We start from the raw sequence: 21,559 nt of genomic DNA on the forward strand, positions 1-21,559 counted from the left end.
ATATATATATATATATATATATATATATATATATATATATATATATATATATAAAATGTGTTAAAAATTATTCTCTTAAGGTATGTATCAGAGGGTTTTTGTTTCCAGTAAAACCTATAATATTTAATATCTTATATATTTTATAGCCATATCTGACTTCAACAAAACAAAATAAAAATAAAAGCAAGCAAAAACAAAGAACCTAAACATGTAGATATTGTGAAAATGTTGATTCCTGATTTCTAGTCATCCACAGCTCAATACTGTATGAGAAGAGTAAGCACAAGACACAATGAAAGTGTTTAATGTTTCTCATTTCATCTATTCTAAAGGTGAAATCGAGTGGATACAAATAGTATAAACAATACATAAAAAGTCAGGTCTCTAGACCTGAGAGTAGTGTACGTAAGAGTAAATACAATTCACCTTTCAACCCATCGTCCTCATTAGATCTACCTTTATGACACTTGCTAGCTTTTAATTTCTCCTGTGATGGACAAGAATGTCAACATCATTATTTCTGTGTCCTTTTAGGGAAACCCAAACTGAAACACCCATTTTCTATTATTTAGATCAATCAAGTAAAGAATAACTGAGGTCAGAGCCTCAGAAAACAATCCATAGTAAATGTCCTTAAATGAAGAACTGAGAAGAACAGGCTCTGAGATATTCATTATGTCTTGTTTTATCAAAATTTCTCAGTGCATATGTACATAGTTATTACCAGAAAAATGTGACTTCTCTACAGTTATTCAGTGACTTTGTATAGTGTGATTGATTTTCTGTCCAGTTCTGTCAAACAGCAAAGACACAGAAGCATGTTTATTGAACAATAAATGAATTTAGAAATAATTCTCATGCTGACTTATAATCTTGAGGGCATAATTTTGACTATTCAAGACCTCTTTATGGGAAATCTTATAAATTAAAAAAAAATATTTGTTTACTAAAAGTTATGAATTATATAACTATAACTCTTTAGTGAAAAACTCAGAAATATTGATTTGGATCAAATTGGCTTGCTCCATATAAAACAGGAATTTATCTTAATAATAACAAATCAAATGACATTTCCAATTTCTTAAGTATACTTTCTTTTAATGGAAGGCCCCTAATAGTCTATTAGACTCGGGGACTAGGGAATGATGTGGGCCTAATTCAAATGCACATTTGAAAAAGCCCACTGAAGACATAATTCTCTATAAGGCTTCAAAATCAGCTCCACCAATAATCCTGATGCTACTTTCTCAATGTACCATATCAGTTGAGGCTGAAAATTGTGTTATCTTGAAATTTATATGTTAAAATATAACTTCTAAGGTGATGGTATTAGGAGCTAAGGTTGTTAGGAGGTGATTGGGTCATTAAGACAGAGTCTCATTAATGGAATTAGCATCTTTATACAAAGGACCCTGGAAGATCCCTCTCTCTACCATGTCCACAGCTAGATGGCATCATCTACAAACCAGGAAGTATACCTTCATCAGACACTGAGTTTGTTGGTACTTTGATTTGAACATCCACTCTCCAGAATTGTGACAAATAAATTTCTGTTGTTTATAAGTCATTCAGCTTATATTTTTTTATAGCTGTCCACACAGACTAATCAAGTTTTTGATCTCTATTTGTCTATTGATTTATGAATTTGGTACAGAAAGAAAATAAAAGAATACTATTTATTAGATCACAAAAAAATTATAGTATAACTTAACTTAGTTACAATAATTCTTACAAGTATAAGAATCTATCAATTTATATATAGAGATCTGGCAATTTTATAGAAGAAAAAAAAATATATATATATATATATATATATATATATATATATTCTTTATTTCTCATCTTTCTTTTTTCCATCTCTGTAATATCTTTATTTGTTCTTCTGAACCCTCTTGCTATTATGTACCCAATTGCTGATAAACTGTGCTACATTCACCAAATGGAACCATATATCTAAGTAATTAGCAATGTTTCTGGGAAGGAGTGTTTTATGGATATGAGGATGAAGTCAGGAACCAGTATTTAATGAAGGCAAATGAAGTATTTGGGAAGCAGCATTATATAAAACAGTTTGAGAAAATTTCAGAGGTGAATAAACTGGGGACCAAGATTTACCTCACATCAGTGGTGTTACTATATGTGTGAGTCTGCTTTCTATCAGCGGGATCAGAATACTTACAAAAAAATTTAGAGGACAAAAAATTTTATTTTGGGCACACAGTTTCACAGATATCAATTCATAGTTGTCCAAATCCAACACTTAAGACCCAAGATGAGGTAAAACATTATGGTAGAAGATCATGACAATGGAAAGCTTCTCACTTCATGCCAGCTATGAAACAAAGAGATAAAGAAGGGTGAGGGAAAGAAATATGCACCAAGGTCATGTCCCCAGTGATCTATTTCCTCCAACCATGCTCATCAACTATTATCCTACCATTGAATTAATCCAGCAAATGTATTAATTCATTGTTGAGGTCAGAGCTCTAATTATTGACTAAAATTCCCATATCTGAACCTTGATGCATTGGGGACCATGCTTACAACATGTGAGCTTTTGAGGACATTCCAAATTCAAACCAAAACATGGTGTGTGTGGGGGGGGTCAAATTTGACCCCATGTCAACATCTTATAGTTTATGAATGGATCTGAATACACCAATGTGATTAAATACTTAGGCTTTGAAATGAAACACATCAAGGGTTGGAACTATCAACAGTTATGAGCTGGATCTTTTCTAGAAAAAGTATAAGTAACCTTTCTCTGTCTCTGTGCCTTAGTTTCTTTCTTTCTATTCTTTTTTTTGTGTGTGAAATAGCAACTTTTTATTGGACCTGACCCAACCAGAAGAATGAAAAATTACATTCTACTTATGTATGATGAGTCAAAATGCATTCTACTTTCGTGTATAACTAATTAGAACAAATTTAAAAATTAAAAAATATCTAAATTCTGAAAAAAATACACTCCATTATTTTAAGTGGAATAAATAATCATTTTAAATCATATGTTTTCTAAAGTTATTAAATGTTTAAAAGATCAAATAACTTTTAGGACAAAATTTAGCCAAGACTCTGAAAAGCAAAGGAAGACTATTCATATCAAAGTTTTAAATGAGTAACTGACATTTATAAAACTGTCACAAAAAAATTGTTGCAGTTTAGTGAACCAAAAATATTTGACTTGAGTTTAGTGTAAGTACAGAAGAAAGTTGTTTTTTTGTTTGTTTGTTTGTTTGTTTGTTTGTTTTGTGGATCCCTATACTTTATTTAACCAATTTCCTAAAATAGGCATATGGATATTTTAGAAATCTGCATTGTTAAACTAATATTATGAAGAGTGTTACATACAAACATCATACCTCACTCATTCGGTTATTTCTTAGGGTTCTTAACATGAGTAACAGGTTAAAATGTATGTTTAAAATTGTGATACCTACAAGCTTAATGCTCCCAAAGGATGAAACAATTTACATTCCCACCAAGGTATTTTTTCCCTCCCCCTTATTGACATTGGATGTTGTCAAATTAAAAATATTTTAACAATTTGGTAGATGAAAAGATACTTTAAATACATTTTGGCAATGTTTTCTAAGTTTTTAAAAAACCTTGGTACATAGCAAAAACATTTAATATTATTTCACATATCCCCATACATATTTGTAAATATTTATATAAATACATATATACAATTATAATTGAAATCAAAGTTACAATCTTTTTCCATGTGATGTGTTTCAATATGTTCTATTTAATTTTTAAAAAAGTAGGTGTTGACTCTTTAAATTTATGAAAACTAATGGGTTGATTGTAGTTTGAAAAACAGTTCTGGTAAACGTGTACTAATTTATTAAAATAATTTAAATCTCTAAGATGAGATTCTCTTTTAGGATGTGTTTTACTCAGGCTGAAATACCATAGAAAAACATTTGCTATTTGATAAAAGCAGCATCTATTATTTTGGTATAAGTGCAAATATGCTCCAGCAATTTATGCAGAAAAACAAGATAAAACACTAAAACATCTCAACAGCTTTGATCCCCTCCCAACTGGATTTGCTACTATTCAAGTTTTACACTGTTTATTTTGCATTTTAAAAGTTGTAGAACTTCAGTCACACAGTTGCTGTTCATTTGTAGTGGCCAGTTTGCTGTGCTCTCAACACTGCTCCTTCTGATCCCTCCCCCTGCTGGTCACATTTATTACTACAAAATGCCAATCCCATTCATGTGTCTTCAGTTGGTAGTCAGGAAGTACAGCTTGTGAACAATTCATTCTCACCACTGCTTCCCCATTTTATTTCTGATCCTTTCATTTCCAGACATCCCTGGGCACCTGATGGATGGGGAGCTGGTAGAATGGGATCATTATGCTCTTCATCAAAGGTCTGTCTCTGAAAGGCTTCAAAACTCACAGCTACATCATTCTCTGGCAGTCCCTGGGGTAGCTGCCCCTCTCCAGGTTTGCACACATCAAATTTCACCCACTGGTAATTGACACATTTTCGAGCTCCTGGACAACTCTGAATCAGGTTGTGAATAGTTGGATGAGAAAATCCAAAAAAGTCAGCTCCAGATGGAAGCAGGTTAGGCATTAATTCCTCCTTAGTAGCACTTATGGTCCTGAGCAGTTCTGCATGACAAGCATCTGCAGAAGAGCCAACAATAGCATTCTGGGGGTCATCTTCAGGAACGATTTCAAACTGAGGCTGCACACCACCATCCTTGATCTGACAGGTATACAGACACTTCTGGTCTGGGCACTTCATGCTGGCATACACCCGAGTACTTCAATAGCCCACAGGGTAGATGGCATTCTCATCATGGAAGCCAGGTCGGTCGGTGATGATCTTCCAGTTTGCTGTTCTCTTTGCCTTTTTCTTTTTTCTCCTTCTTGGATTTCTTCCCAAATGGTTCCTCTGCCCCAGTGCTGGGCCCAGAAATGGATCCAGCTCCCTGTATAGTTCCCACAGAGCTGGCCACACCATAAGTCAGGGGCAAACTGGAGCTGTGGGAAGGAGCTGCAGCCTGTATTTCTCCTTCAGTTAGAGCCTGAAGTTGAAGGAGCTTCTTTAGCAAGTACCTTCTTTCTTCTTTTGCTTTAAGAAATTTTTCCTCAAGAAGAGCAATTTCATCACAAATAGCAGCATTTTCAAACAACGTGGCCTTGGCCGCTTTTCGCAGCCGCAGGTACTTCAGCCGGTACTTCTCGTTCTGGCTCTTCTTCGGGAGCTTTTTCATCCTGGCCATGCTGGAGTGCAGCGGGGCCAGCGGCGACGAGGCCAGGCAGACCAGAGGCTCATGGTCTGGCCCCACTACGGGGACTCCAGGATGAGGCCGACATCAGCTCCGAGGCCTACTGGCGGGGAAGAGCGCGGGCTTTGTCTGCTCTAGTCTGGCGAAATAGGGCCTGCAGGATACTAGCTCTACAGGATGTCCTCAAGGAGGACTACAGGGTCACAAACTTTGCAGCGGAACCGGAACCGGCAGCCGGCGCTTTCTAACACTTCCGCGTCTGTCCCAGAAGAAAGTTTAACTAAAGTTAAAATAATGTCCTTCCTTTACTTTCATTCAAATTACTATTTGACCTTTTGCAGAATAACTTGTATCTTTGTTTAGAATTAAGAAGTTATGAAAATAAAGTGGAACAAGCACATTCCATATTAACTTAATTGCATAGGCAAAACCCTCTGTACATATCACAATTTGCAAAGAAATGGGAACGATTGCTTGAAAACATTGTGACTTTTTCTTTGTAGTCAATTATGGCTTTTTTAGGGACTATTTTCTATTGCTGATTTTAATATGATTGTTTATGAAAGTAACTTTGCTGGAAAGAAATATTCAGTAGAAAACTTTAAAATGCACATAGCAAATCTACAAGTCAATCAAATCATGCAAAGAAAATATTATTAGGCACAGTAATTGAAATAATGACATTTTTTAGCATCTCTTGATAATACAACCACAAACAAAATTAGTATGTAAAATCCACTTAACTTTAGATTATGCATTTTTATATAAAATTGCTTAATAATTATTTTATATATCTTCCAAAGTGAATAAACATATGTGTGTGTATATGTATTAACATTATGTGCATTACTTAACCTTCTTAACATTATTTGTATGATATCCTGCTATGAAAGAAGTAATATGCCATAGTTTACATATGAGGTGTCTTCTAAAGACTCATGAGTTTAAGGGTTATTTAACAATGCAACAGTATTAAGAGGTGAAATCTTTAGCAAGATGACTGACTGGACCATAGGGCTCTTACCTCATCAATGCACTAATTGATTTCATGTATTCATAATCTAACTGCATTATTAGAAAGTGGTGGTAATTGTAGGAGGAAGTAGGTTCAGGGAGGCTTTGTCCTGTCCCTTGGCCTCTCCTTTCTTTCTCTTCCTGCTTTCCGGCTGCAATGAGGTAAGTAGCTTTCCTCTGCCACACCCTTCTCTCATGATGTTTTGCTTCACCTCAGGACCAAAGAAAGAAATGGAGCCAGATGACTATGAAATACGTCTGAAACTGAGCGAAAATAGTTTTTCCCTCCTTGAAGTTATTTTTCTCACAAAAATCAACTCCAAGTGGCTTAAAGACTTAGGCAGTAGAATAGAAAATCTGCACTTAATGGAAGAAAAAGTGGGACCAAATCTCCTTAGCAAGACTCTAAGAAATAAAATCAAGAATCAATAAATGGAATAGACTCAAACGAAAAAGCTTTTTTCAGAAAAGGAAATAACCCATAATGTGAAAAGAGAGCCTACAGAATGGGAGAAAATCTTTACCACACACACACCTCAGATAGAGCACTAATCTTCAAGATATATAAAGAATTCAAAAAACTTAAGACCAAAAAAACAAGTAACCCAATCAATAAATGGGCTAAGGAACTGAACAGACACTTTACAGAAGAAGATATACAATCAATCAACAAACATATGAAAAAAAATGTTCATCATCTCTAGTGATTGGACAAATGCAAATCAAAGCTAAGACTTCATCTCACTCCAGTCAGAATAGCAATCATCAAGAATACAAGCAACAGTAAGTGTGTGGGATGTGGGGAAAAAGCTACACTCATACATTGTTGGTGGGACTGCAAATTGGTGCAAACCTCTGTAAAGCAGTATGGAGATTCCTCAGAAAACTTGGAATGGAACCACCATTCGACCCAGTTATCCTACTCCTTGGTTTATACCAAAAGAATTTAAAATCAGCATGTTGACAAAAAGACAACTCACACATGTACTTTAAAAATCTAGTCATATTGGAAACTAACACAAATTTTGTTAATATAAATTAAAGAGCAGTGATCTGAAAACAAGGCTTGAGTTATTTTCTGTTATTTCACCATATGCTGCTTTATAATTATGAAAATTATAAAACTATAATTATAAGATAGATTAGTACTCTATTTGAGGTGTGTGTGGTAATTATAAAAGCTATAGAAATTATTATCATTGGTAAAGAGCATACAGTTTCAAATCTAGAATTTTGCTTTACCTCATACCAGAAATAAATTTTGTAATTATTCTAAGAATTACTTTTTCAAAAAATCTTTAAAACTTTTGATTTTTATTAATGCATTATAGTTATATATAATAATGAAATTCTTTGTGACATATTCATCTATGCATAAACATGAATTTGCTCAACTTCAATCCCCAGTACTTCCCTTTTCTCCTCCCTCCCTCCTCCCTCCAATCTGCTTGCTCTCCTTTACAGGTTTTCCTTCCATTTATTTATTGTTTTTATAATGGTGAATTATAGTTATGCATAAAAATTAAATTCATTGTGATACCTTCATACATGCATAGAATATAGTTTGGTCAATTTCTTTCCACTGTTTTTCCTCTTTCCCATCTCTCCTCTCTCCATCGTTTGCTCTAAATTAAAAAATTGATTACTTGGCTCTTCCTTTGGCATATGAGAAAAAAAAATATTAGCACCTTGACTTTTCTAGTCTGGAAATTTTCCACTTAGCTCCAGTTTTATCCATTTAGCAGCATATAATTGTACTAGTCAGCTTTTATTTTTGCTGCTGTGACTAAAAGACCCAACCAAAACAACGTTAGAGAATTAAGAGCTTATTTGGAGGCTCACGGTTTCAGGGGACTCAGACCATGGACAGCTGGCTTCATTCTGGGGACTGGAGCTGAGACTGACCATCATGGCAGAATTGTGTAGCAGAGGGAAGCAGCTCACATGATGACCAGAGGTGGAGAGAGAGAGAGAGAGAGAGAGAGAGAGAGAGAGATCTCCACTTGCCAGATACAAATATATACCCAAAGTCATGCTCTCAATGCCCCACCTCCTGCAGCAACACCCCACCTGCCTTCCATTAACACTGAATTAATCCCATCAGATGAACCATTTGTGGATTGGATTAAGGGTCTCATGGCCCAATCACTGTTTCTCTGAACTCTCTTCTATTGTCTCACATGTGAGCTTTTAGGGTTTACTTCAAAACCAAAACATAACATAATTTCATTCTTCATAGCTGAGGAGAACTTCATTGTGTGTGCGTGCATGTGTGTGTGTGTGTGTGTGTGTGTATGAGACATTTTCTTTATATATTCATCTGTTGATAGGTATCTAGTCTTTTTCCATAACTAGGCAAATGTGAATTGCTCTGCTATGAACATCAGTATGCATGTGTTACTACAGGAAGCTAAATTTTAGTTCCTTTGTATAATTATTAAGGAGTGGAATAGTTGGGTCATGTGGTGGTTTCCATGCTCCATATAGATTTGAAAAATATTCATACTGATTTCCAGAATGATTATACTAATTTGCAATCTAACAGTGTATAAGAGTACATTTCTCTCTGTCTCTTTGCCAATAATTAGTGTTATTTGTAGTCTTAATGATTGCCATTCTAATTGGAGTGAGATGAACTCTCAGTTCAGTTTTGATTTGCATTTTCTGACTGTTAAGGATGTCAAACAGGTTGTCATATATTTGTTGGCCATGTATTAATTCTTTTGAAAAATATATATTTAGATCATTTGTACATTTTTATTAGGTTATTTTTGCTTGGTTTTAAGTTTTTGAATTCTTTATATATTCTGTATATTAATATCCTATCAGAAGAGTAGCTGGAAAATATTTTTCTTATGCTATGGATTCTCTCTTCACACTCATAATTGTTTCTTTTGTTGTGTGTAGAAGCTTATCAATTTGAGGTCATCCCATTAGTTAAAAGCATCACAACACCCAATCTCAAATTGTACTACTGAGCTATAATAACAAAAGTAGCATGGTATTGGCATATAAGTCATGAAGATCAATGAGATAGAAGATACAGAAAAACCCACAAGATACAATCATCTGATTATTGACAAAGGTGTAAAAAAACATGCATTGGAGAAAAGATAACCTTTTAAAAATTTGTATCACTTATCCTTCAATAAACATTTCATTCTGCCCAGGAGCTGACTTTTTCAATAGTTGCCCCCACTCCTCCACACATGTGGACTCATATGCCTTCAGTTCAGAATGTTTAGGGCTTCCATTGAGAGAAATTTCTCTCTCCAGGTCCTTTATATGTTCCTATTTTTAAAAAGATTTGGAAGAAAGTTAATAGCGCAAAGATTGTAAAGAAACAACTGGAGATACTTGGAGACTATCATTCTATGCCGTCATTCATGTTTAAATTTTAAAGTACTAAAAGAATGAATGTAAACTGCAAGTTATTCTTAGATTGTGGCAAGTACTTATTTATTTCATGTGAAAAATCTATGTGTATTATTTCATCATTATTTTTGGAAATATCTGTGTTTAATGAAAGAAAGGGGCATAAAAATGTAATATGCTTTTGGCTAATCAGACAGGTGGGTTGCTTGGGTGGGTATAGGATAGAAATCTGGTTAGAAGATTTTTCCTGGGTTTTGCCTTTACTTGGTATTTGCATAGAAATTTCCACATATTTATAAACAAAGTTTTTTATTTGTTGTTTTAACAAGCTTTTTTTTTTAAAAAAAAAAAAATCACCGTGACCAAAAGACCTAACAAAAACAACATACAGGAGGAAAAGTTTATTTGGGGCTTCTAGTTTCAGAGATTTCACTCCATAGACAGGTAACTGCATAGCTGTGGGTCCAATTTGAGGCAGAACATGATGGCAGAAGGGCATGGTGGAGGAAAGACGCTCAGGACATGTCAACAGGAAGCAAAGAGAGCTCTCTGAGATATATAGGGAGCACCACACCTCAATATACCTTTGTTGCTCACTAGCAACAAAATATAAACTCCAAAGACATACCCACAGTGACCTACCTCCTCTAGCCATACACTACCTGCCTACAGTGACCATATCCCAGTTAATCCATATCAGTTTGTTAATCCACATATGATTTAAGGCTCATACAACCCCATCATTTCACTTTTGAAAATTCTCGCATTTTCTCACACATGAGATTTTTGGGGACACCTTATGTCTAAATCCTTACATATGACATTTCACTCTGACCTCCAAAAGGTCATGCCCACCTTCCAATGCAAAATATATTTAGTCCATTTCAAGTGTTTCTGTATTCTTAACAGTTCCAGCATTGCCCAAAAGTTCAAGTCCTAAGCACCAGAGACTCAAATCTAACTCTAAATATAAGCCCTGTTAAAATCAAAAGCAAATTGCATATATCCAATCAATATACGATGGAACAGAGTAAACATTTCCATTCCACAAGGGAGGAATATGTGAATAGAGAGAAAGGATGAAAGCAAGGAAACAAGATCTATAGCTCCATGTGCAGGAATATGGCACCCTGATGTTCTCTCCAGAAAGTCTGTGGAGCTCCTCCCCATGGTAACAGGCCACATGCCCTCTCTTGGCTTGTCTCTGCTCCATTTCTGCCACTTTCCTCAGCAGTCAATCCACATTATTGGCATCTCTTAATCCTGTTGTTCTCTAGTGCAGCTTAGACTCAAGCCATCTTTTCTGTTGTCTCTGGGGTAAAGTATTTAGCATCTACTTTAGTGGCTATAGTATCTTTAACAATCATAATCTCCTTAGCCTGAGTTTAACTCTCTTTTTCTAGTCAAAGTGCAAGGTTTTCAAATATTTCTGCTCCTGACTATCACAGTAAACTTGGCCTAGAGTTGCCAGCAATATCTATGCCACCACTTGAATGATGTGCTGCTTGGAAATTTCCTCCACCCAATTAATTAATCCATCACAGTTAAATTCAGCTTACCAAAAACTCTCAGGGCATGAGAAAAACATAGGCAGCTTTTTTTTTTTTTTTTTTTTTTTTGCCAAAACGTAATATGAATGGCCTCTAGTCCAGTTTCCAATAGAGTTCTCCTCTTCTGAAACCTCACGAATCCAGTCTTTACTATACACAGTTCTATTGGAATTCTTATCTTCCGAACTCCCACCAGACTTACCCATTAAATTCCACTTAAAACATTATAAAAGTTTTCCAGCTTGCATCTCTGAACTTTTTCCTAATTCTTTTTCCTGAAAACCAGCTCCAAGGGATTCTGAATCACATGATCAGGTTAGCAACGATTTCACTTCTCAGTATCAATTTCTGTTTTAATCAACATGTTCATTGCTGTGACCAAAAGAACTGACAAGAGCAATGTAAAAGAGAAAATAGTTTATTTTTTCTCATGTATTCAGAGTTCTTAGTCTATATAGGGCCGACCCATTGTTCTGGAAGAAGGTATGGCAGAGGAAAGCAGCTCAGGACATGACAATTTAAAAGCAGAATGGAAGAGTGTTTTTAAAATATGGTGCAGGAGGGCTGGGGTTTTGGCTCTGTGGTAGAGCACTAGCCATAGCATGTGTGAGGTACTGGGTTCAATTCTCAGCACCACATATAAATAAATAAATAGATAGATAGATAGATAGATAATAAAAATTCATTCACAACTAAAGAAATTTTAAAAAAATTTAAAAAAATATATGGTGCAGGGAAAACTGGATATGATATGTAAAAGAATTACTAATCCCTATCTCTTCACCCTGCACAAAAATCAATTCAAAGTGGATCAAAGACTTAGAAACTTGACCAGAAGCACTGCATCTGCTAGAAGAAAATATGGAGTCAACACTTGACCATATTAATGCAGATACAAACTTCCTTAATCAGATTCCTAAAGCTCAAGAAATAAAACTAAAAATTTCTTAAAAAAATAGTAACAGAAAAATGAGAAATTATATCCCATCAGATTCAAATGTATGATATGTCAAAATCATTGTACTGTCATGTGTAACTAATTAAAACAAATTTTAAAAAACTTGTAAAATGTATAAATTATATTAACACTGGATTTTGAGACTTCATTCTGTATTACTAAAATTAGAAGAAATACTTAAAATGTTTATTTATTATTACATTTATAGTAAAATATACATAATATAATTTTAACCATTATTAAGTATACTGTTGAGTTTAAGTACCTTCACATGGGCTGTGTGACAACTTCCAAATTTTATTATTATTAAAGCTAAACACTCTTCTAATTAGGTAACAACTCTCATTCCTCATTCCTCCTAGCTCCTGTCAACATCATTATATTTTCTATCTATAAATTTGACTATACTAGGTATTTCATATAAGTAGAATTATACATTGTTTTTTAAAATTTTGTTTTGGTTGTTTTGAGTCACTGGTTGATCTCATTTAGCCGAATATCAACAAGGTCCATCTATATTGTAACAATTACCAGAATTTTCATTGCTTGTGAGTCTGCAAAGTTTTCGATGTCTATGTATATCACATTTTGTTTACACATCGTCTATGAACACATAGGTTACCTCTACCTTTTGGCTGTGATTTAATAATTATATATGTATAAGCAAATTTTTAGGACCCTGTTTTCAATTACTTTAAGTATATAATCATAAATGAAAAAGCTGGATTACATACTCATTGTATTTTTTTATTTTTATTTTTTGTGTGTGTGTGTAACTGCAATATTATTTTCTGCAATAGCTGCACCTTTTTGCATTTCCAGCCACCGTCTTCAAGTGTTTTATTTCTCTCTATTTTTATCAAAGTTTCTTTCTTTGTTTCAAAAGTAGACATGCTGGTGGGAGTGAGATGGTACTTCATGGTGGTTTTAGTTTTTGTTTTCCTAACTAGTGAGGCTGAGCAACTTTTGCTGTGTGTTGTTCTGCTTACCATCTTCAGAGAAATGTTTATTGAAATCCTTTGCTGATTTCTGAATTGTATTGTTTGCTTTTTAGTTAAGTTATACAAGTGCATTTTGCATTCTGATGTTAACTGTTATTTAGATGTGTGACTTACAAATGTTCTTTCAGGTTGTCCCTTTCTTAAGGTAGTCTTGTCAGTCTTTTGATTCTGTTCTTTATTTAACCCTATTTATTTGTTTTTAATTGTTGGTGCTTATGTTTTGGAAATCACGTCTAAGAAATCACTCAATGATGAAATCTTTGAAATCTTCTCCTGAAATCTTCTCCTGTAACATAAGGAAAAGACAAGGATGCTCATTTTCGCCACTTGTACTTACTATAGTCTCATAAGTTCTTCCCAGACAAAATGAGACTGAAAAATAAATTGAAGGTATCCAAATGGAAAAGAGGGGAGTGAGTTTGCCTTTTATCAGATGGAATACACATATATGTGGAAAATATTTTAAAACCTACCAAAAATGTATTACAAGTAATAAAGGAATAAAGCCAATTTTAGAATACAAAAATCAACAACTAAAAACTAATTACATTTCTATATACTAACATAACAATCTGAAAAAAATATAGAAACAAGATAATATATAAAATCATAAAAAAATAATATACTTAGAAATAAATTTGTCCAAGAAGGCAAAATGTTTATACAAGGAAAACTATTAAATGTTGAAAGAAACACAAATAAGTGAAAGGATATTCCATGTACACAAATTAGAAGATTAAATATTGTTGTGAGGTCAGTACCACCCAAGGTGTTCTATAGAGTCAACATAATCTATATAAAAAGCCTAAAAGTGCTTTAAGCAGGAATACAAACACCCTTTAAATATTTACATGAGACTGAATAGCTAGAATAGTCTTAAAAAAGTAAAGCAAATTTGATCTCACACTTTCTGAATTCAGAATTTATTAAAAATCTGTAGCAAACAAAAAAGTGTGATATTGGATTAGAGACAGGCATATAGAAAAACAGAATAGAATAATGATCCCAGAAAGAAATCTTCACATATATAGTTAAATGATCTTTAGAAAATGAGTCTTATCATTAAACGAGGTACAACAATCTTTTCACCACATGGTAAAAAATAAATTTTATTTATTTTTCTTTGTTTCAAAAGTAGACTTATAATAACATGGAAAGCTATTTTGAAAGCTTAATGAACTGTATCAAATTGTTGTCTCAGTTACTGCATACATTACTGGAAATTGAACTCTGGGGCACTCAACCATTGAGACAAATCCTAGCCCTATTTTGTAATTTATTTAGATACAGGGTCTCACTGAGTTACTTAGCATCCGCTTTGGCTGAGGCTGGCTTTGAACTTGCGGGTTCTCCTGTGGAGCTGCTGGGAGGAATTATAGGCATGGGCCACTTGTAATCTCATATAATAGCATGAAAATTAATAATTAGTGTGTTATTTTATCATTATTATTTTGCTTTAGTTAAATGAAATACTGACAAATATTAGGCAATCAACAAATATGTTTTCTTTCTTGTTATTACTCTGCCTGTCCTGCACCATGATTAATTCCCTTTTAGTTACATCCACTTCCTATTATATTAACTTATTAAGTTCCAAGCTTTGAATTCTGCAAATATTTCAATGAAATTGACATAAGTGCTTTAAAATTGGTTGAAAATTATAGTCTGGGACTTATAGGACATACATATATATGCAATATATATTAATCGTTGTCATCATTTACCTATTATTTTCTCAAAAGCACAGATCCATAATAAAATAATAATTATTTCAAAGTCACCATAAATGGTGTATCTGTTGCTTGATTTATATTTTTACAGGTGCTCCACATGTGGGAAAATGGAATAAAAAAGATTAATCAAAGTTTAACAATGTCAATGGCATTCAAACTCACTAGATTTGGGTCTGTTTTCATTTTATTACATTGAGCTTGTCTTGACAAAGCACAAATCTATTAAAATAGTCATGCAGTACAACAATTGTTGCATAATAGTTGTGATGACTGAATTATGATACAATGATGTAATGCTTTTCATAATGTGTATATGAAATGTTCTGACCTTGAAATGATAATGAACAGTAGTAATTGGCCCAGTTCCATACTGAACATAACCTGGGATGATACAAAATGTATTCTGATTTTAATTTTTTAACGTAGAAAAAAAGCATTATTTGACCCTTACAACAGATCTATGAAGTCCAATTTTGCTATTTATCATAATCTGGATTCATGTTAGAGATATCAAAGGATTTAGGTCAGAATGAGTCGAAGCCCTTTCTAACTTGATCAATGGTATCTAAAGTATATACTACTCTTTATCAGCCTGAATTAATTTTTATGACCTATTTAAACATTTTTTTACTTCGTCCTTCAAGTATCATATAGTGTAGCAGAAGGTGATAAAAAGGAATTAGAATGCATAAACAGAGGCTAATCAATTACACAAAATAACTTTATCAAAATTTTTTTAATTAATTCAATAATAGTAATACATTGAAATTCTTTACTTTTTACAGTACCGAGTTTATAAAATGTGTAGCCAAATTGGAGCAAAAATCAGAAAAACAGAACCTTCAAATGTGCCAATCCCAAAAAATCAATTGCCAATGATTTTTCTGATTTAAGAATGCTGAATCATAATATGATGCAGTGGGCGGTGGGATGGGAGGATTAAGTGAACTCTAGATATGGCAAAGGGGAAAAGGGGAGGAAGAGGAAGAGAGGGGGCAGGGGTAAAAAAGACTGTGGAATTTGATGGTCATTATTACCCTAAGTACCAGTATGAAGATACGAAGATTGTGACTCTACTTTGTGTAAAACCAGATATATGAAAAGTGCTCTGTATGTGTAATATGAATTGTAATTCATTCTGTTGTCATACATAACAAATTAAAAATTTTAATAAAGTATGCAGTAGCCTTTTGCAGTGACCCATGCCTGTAATCCCTCCCAGCAGCTCCACAGGAGGATCCACAAATTCAAAGCCAACCTCAGCCAAAGTGGGTCCTAAGCAACTCAGTGAGACCCTGTCTCTAAATAAAATACAAAAAAGGCTGGGGATGTGGCTCAGTGGTTGAGTGCCTCAGAGTTTAATCTCCAGTAATGTAAGCAGTAACTGAGACAGAAATTTGATACAGTTCATTAAGCTTTAAAAACATATCTAACAATTTTTCTTCCACTAGATAATGTACATTTTGTGGAGAGAACAGCTTTTTTAATATTTGCTATTATGCTTGTTAATACAATATGTCTATTAATAAGAACAAGAAAGGTATCATTTCACATTCTCTCATAAAATGTAAAGCATTATCATTATAAATAGCATTTTTAAAAAATATTTTTTAGTTGTAGTTGGACACAATGTCTTTATTTTATTTATTTATTTTTAGGGTGCTGAAATATCAAACCCAGGGCCTCAAATGTGCTAGGAGAACACTTTACCACTGAGCCACAATCCCAGCCCATAAATGGCATTTTAATAGGGTATGCAAATAATTTAGAATTCCGTTGTTTAGTTTAACAAGTGGTCTGGTCATGTTTGTTTATCAAATAAATGAAGTGTGTGTGTGTGTGTGCCTGTGTGTGTGTTGCTGGAGATCCATCCCAAGGATTTGTGCATGCGAGGCAAGCACTCTACCAACTGAGCTATACCCCTAGCCCTATTTGATACATTTATAATTTAGAAATAGAGTAGAGGTCATATATGAACTTGACCCTTCAGGTTCCTTCAACATACAAGAGAAATATCAATATAATGCAAACATTTTTATGAAGCTACCTCAAAATTATTTGGAGACAAAGTTTCTGACGCCTTATATTATGAAGGTGAAACTTATTTGTAGCATCTGCATATTAATACATCTTGTTGCCTTTAAATTGCTATTCTTTTTTGTTAGTTGCAGTCTGGCAGACACAAAATGTAGAATCTTTACAGCTCCTTCAGGAACAATATGAGGTCTTAAAATCCAGGACAATAAAGTTAAGCAGGACATCTGGGAACATGAAGAATGTGACAAGGTGATCAGAATGATCTGTCAAAATGGGAACAATGAAGAAAGATTGCTAATAGTTCCCCAAACAGACTTCCTGGATGATATAAAGTTAAAATACCAAACAGAATGAAAATTTTTTCCTTGGCTCTGCCACAGCATTCATCTTATTACAGTGTGATTTTATATTTCTGTATCCTCCACAAGATTTTACACTTTTTGAGGACAAGGTCTGTATGTTCTTTTTTATTTTTATTTCTATTTATTTATTTTTTGCTCTGACTCATTTTGTGCAATGTCTGATACATAATGGATACTTACTTCATCAGTATTTATTCAAAGAATAAACCAGCTGATGTTTTGCAAGACACATTTTCTACCAGAATGACATGTATTGGTCAATCAGAAATAATAAGATATTTATAAATACACAATGAAGTAGAATTGTCAGATTTCATATTGTAGGCTATTAATTTGGCTGAATATTTCAAAATCATGCAGTATAAATTACTAAGATGTGCCTTCTGGTACAAGGAACACCCTTTGTAACTGATGAACTTCTATTTTAAATGTTAGACCACAATTATGAGTATCAGACTTTGACACTTCCAGGAAAAATCAAAAAGAAATCTAAGTATTCGTGTAATTAAATAATACTTGAGTTATATACACAATAACTATAACCAAGTGTATTCAATATGTTGTCTCCTATATTATTTTATTTGGTCAATCATGTTAGTGATATAGGCAACATTGACAACAATAAGTATTCCCAAAGAATCAGGAAGGGAGGATGTGAGATAGGGAAGTAGGGATGTTATCTGTAGTGTTCCAGAGACACCTGGGGAATTTGGAGTATAAGTTAAACCTCAGAATAATCCTTTCAAAACAAGGCAGCTGGAGATTTCATGCTTCTGCACCTGTCAATAACTTCTCAAGTCTCCCTTCTATAGGGACAAAATTTCTAGGTCATTTTGTTCTCCATGAATGCAGTCAAGGAGGACTCAGGGGCCCTTAGGCAGTCTTCCAAAAAAAAAAAAAATTGAGTTGTAGGGATACTTTCTGTTTGTAAGCAAAACCACATTAAAACTTTGAGGATGTTCAAAGTGATCAAAGGAACCCCAAAGGTATCTATGCAAACCAGCAGCATTGCCAGCCCCACTGACATAAGAAGGAAGCTAAATCAGCATGTGAAACAAAGTAGAACAAAATGATTTGCATAAAGTCTGGATCACTTCATTTTATTAATTTAACAAATCCTGGCACATCAGCATGTACAGGAAAGATGGGCTTTATTGTAAGGCCAGAACATTGAATTGTTAGTTGTCAAAACTTCTCCACTCCTGAAAAAAAAAGTATGGATAAATATGGAAATAGTTTGTGTGATTATATTTTCCTTTCCCCTTTTCCTCTTCTACCCCTCCTCCTCTTTTAGCAAAAAAATCAATCTTCCTCAGATTAATTCCTTTTTCCTTTGGGAATGTCAATAATTTTAATCAGAGTGCAATCCAATTATTAAGTCAGAATGATTATCATCAAAAATTTAAAAAAATGAAATGATGGCAAGAATGAGGAGGAAAGCAATTCTTATACACATTGATGATGGAATGTAAGTTAGTATAGACAATATGTAAATCAGTATAAAATTTTTTAAAATATTTAAAAATAAAACGTCTATATGATTAAGCTTTATCACTCCTGGGTATATACCCAAAGGAATTAAAAGTCGGCATACTTTAGAGATATCTGAATAGCTATGTTTGTTGCAGCATAATTTATAATAGTCAAGTTAAAAATTCGCCTAGGTGCCCATCAACAGATGAATGGATAAAGAAAATGTGAGATCTACACAGCACGGAGTATTACTTAGCTACAAAGAAGCATAAGACCAGGTCATCTGCAGAAAGATAGATGGAACTGGATGGAGATCATCGCGTTAAGCAAAATAAGCCAGATTCAGAAAACAAATCAATGCATGCTTTCCCTCATTAGTGGAACTTTGGAGGTGGAGACATGAAAGTAGCAGAGATTATTAGAGAAGAGGAAAGAGATCAGAGAGAGGCGGTGATGGGAGTGATAGGAGGGGAGTAGGTATGATCAAAGTATGTCATTTACATGTTGAAATCCATTATTATGTTATTGTACTAAAATAAACTAATAAAATGAAAAAAGGAAAAACCAAATAAAGCCTTCAGTGGAAACAGTTCACCACTTTCCCCTTTTTAGCATGCAGGAAATAATTTAGCTGAGAAGACAAAAGCAGGGATTTCCTACACATGTATCAGGAAGCTAGATCCTGGAATAGTGGCAAGGTTATCAGTACAGTTTTCTATAGAAGGAACCCTTTGTGACCTGAGATGTCACAAATAGAAAGCAAGGAGTCTGAGACCTGTGTTTGTATTGAAGTAGCCTGAAGAAGAAAGAAAAGACACACACATTAGTTTCAACTGTAGCTACCTTATGTTTTTCAAGGAGTGTAATTTCACACCTATTTTCAGTTTAATGCCAATGTGAAGGTGCTCAGAAATTCAAGACTAAGATGTAAGGCAACTCTCAAACTACTAACAACATCAGAGGAGTAACAACCCTAGAGTTTCTGTCAGATGACCAACCCTTGACCTTACTTTCAAAAAAAAAAAAGAGCTCATGAAATGCTTTCTCTTCTGTAAACCATTTCTCTTTCAGAAAGATGGTTCTTTGTTCCTATTCCACATGATCTAAACAGTGCAGAAGGTAGCTTTCAAACTGAAGATCACATAAAGGAAAACTAGTTCACTACTCGCTTATTACTTCATTTTTGTACTTGGTCATTTTGTTGGTCTGATTGTACATCTGTGGGTTGCACTGTGTGGGTTCTGGCAAATTAGAAACTGTGAGAGCACTGGGCAGAGCCTCATTGACTCAACCTGTATATTTTCTAATAGTGCCTTCCTGTAATAAATGTACTGAAGTTTCAGTAAAGAGTGCAGTGATACTCAAATACATCAAGGGCATATTCTGGCCATCCGTTCTTGGCTCTTAACAAAGAAGCTTTATGAGATTATATGTCAACAGAGTATGTCTTGTCAATATTTCTACAGACTTCCTTTTCTTTTTCAAAGTGAGTAAAAGCTCAAAAGCGGTAAATCCTATCATTCTTTAAATAAAAGAAAAATCATGATCAAAAAGTAAGAAGTTTATTCTATACTTTTAATATAAAACTGCACTTCTCTTTTTTTGGGGGGTGGAGGTACTGAGAATCGACCTGAGGAACACTATGCCGCTGATCCACATTCTCAGCCCTATTTTGTATTTTTATTTAGAGACAGGGTCTCACTGAGTTGCTTAGTGCCTTGTGTTTGCTGAGGCTGGCTTTGAACTTGTGATCCTCTGCCTCAGACGCCTGAGCTGCTGGGATTACAGGAATGTGCCACTATACCTGGAAATACTGTATTTCTCTTACTTTAAAATTTCCTGTTGAAAGGGCAAAATTATTTCAAGGTGTGGATTAGACCTGTAATGTTCAAGTATAAACAACAACAAATAATATATTATATATATATTATATAATAAACACTATAGTAAACACTAACACCCTCCATATTATTACTTTTAATGAATTGTGCATAAAGTTACTAAAATAACTTAGTTATTTTACTTTGATTAGAGCAAACAACAAATATAGATGGTGAGAACTTTAATGCATGTTGCCATAATATCCCTCATGTTAAATTATTAAATAGACACGTCTCCTGGTTTCAAGTTTATCATCTTCAGAAGCTTTATGGCTTCTGGTTCTCATTAACCTGGATTTAAATTTCCTCCCACTGTAAACAACCAGAGAAGAGGACAAAATATGTGACAAATCTGTTTGCAGGCAGTTTACAACAAGCAGCACAGGGCTGTGACCCATGGAACTGGGCAACAACTGAGAAACGTCCCTGATGGTGCTTGCTACTCTCTGAAGGCAAGTTCTGGCCAAGGAGCACTGAGCGGGTGGCCCAAGCAGAGAGAAAGGAAGGTTTCTGAATAAAGAAGGTGCATTAAAGGAAGAATAATGGAAGAGGAGGTGGCTGGAACTTGAGTGGCATACTAATAAACAGAGGAAGGAAACATGTAAAGCAAGAAGCTTGGAAATCTGCATAGGGATCCCTAATAAAATTAATGAGGCAAGACGATGCATAGCCCAAGAACCATATCAATATTTCAAGCTTGCACAGTCTGGTTTGCAGTGTGATGGGTGAGCTTAAAGTCCCTTATTGAAATCCCTGCACCTTCAGTAAAGACGTGGTAGTAGGGAACAGTTCCTCTCTCAAACTAAACTTGAAAAACAAGCCTTGTACTTGTTTTGTTGAGGCCACTCTCACTTCAAGACAAGCTCTGTGATGTAAATTCCATGTTACCAATCACTGGTAATTTTTACTAGCTTTTTATTG

At 34.2% G+C, this 21,559-nt stretch overlaps 1 protein-coding gene across 1 annotated transcript; it reads right to left on the bottom strand.

The window, feature by feature from the left end:
• Positions 1-3,252: 3,252 nt before the first annotated feature.
• Positions 3,253-5,342, bottom strand: LOC107142321 (transforming growth factor beta regulator 1-like; the record flags this gene model as incomplete). Its single annotated transcript, XM_048782839.1, is given in 2 exon segments — positions 3,253-4,850; positions 4,852-5,342. Coding segments are annotated over 2 exon segments (1,095 nt in total), but the record flags the coding sequence as incomplete, so codon positions are not given.
• Positions 5,343-21,559: the final 16,217 nt, after the last annotated feature.

This window comes from Marmota marmota, unplaced genomic scaffold (assembly GCF_001458135.2).
Source record: "Marmota marmota marmota unplaced genomic scaffold, marMar, whole genome shotgun sequence".
NCBI classification, from domain to species: domain Eukaryota; kingdom Metazoa; phylum Chordata; class Mammalia; order Rodentia; family Sciuridae; genus Marmota; species Marmota marmota.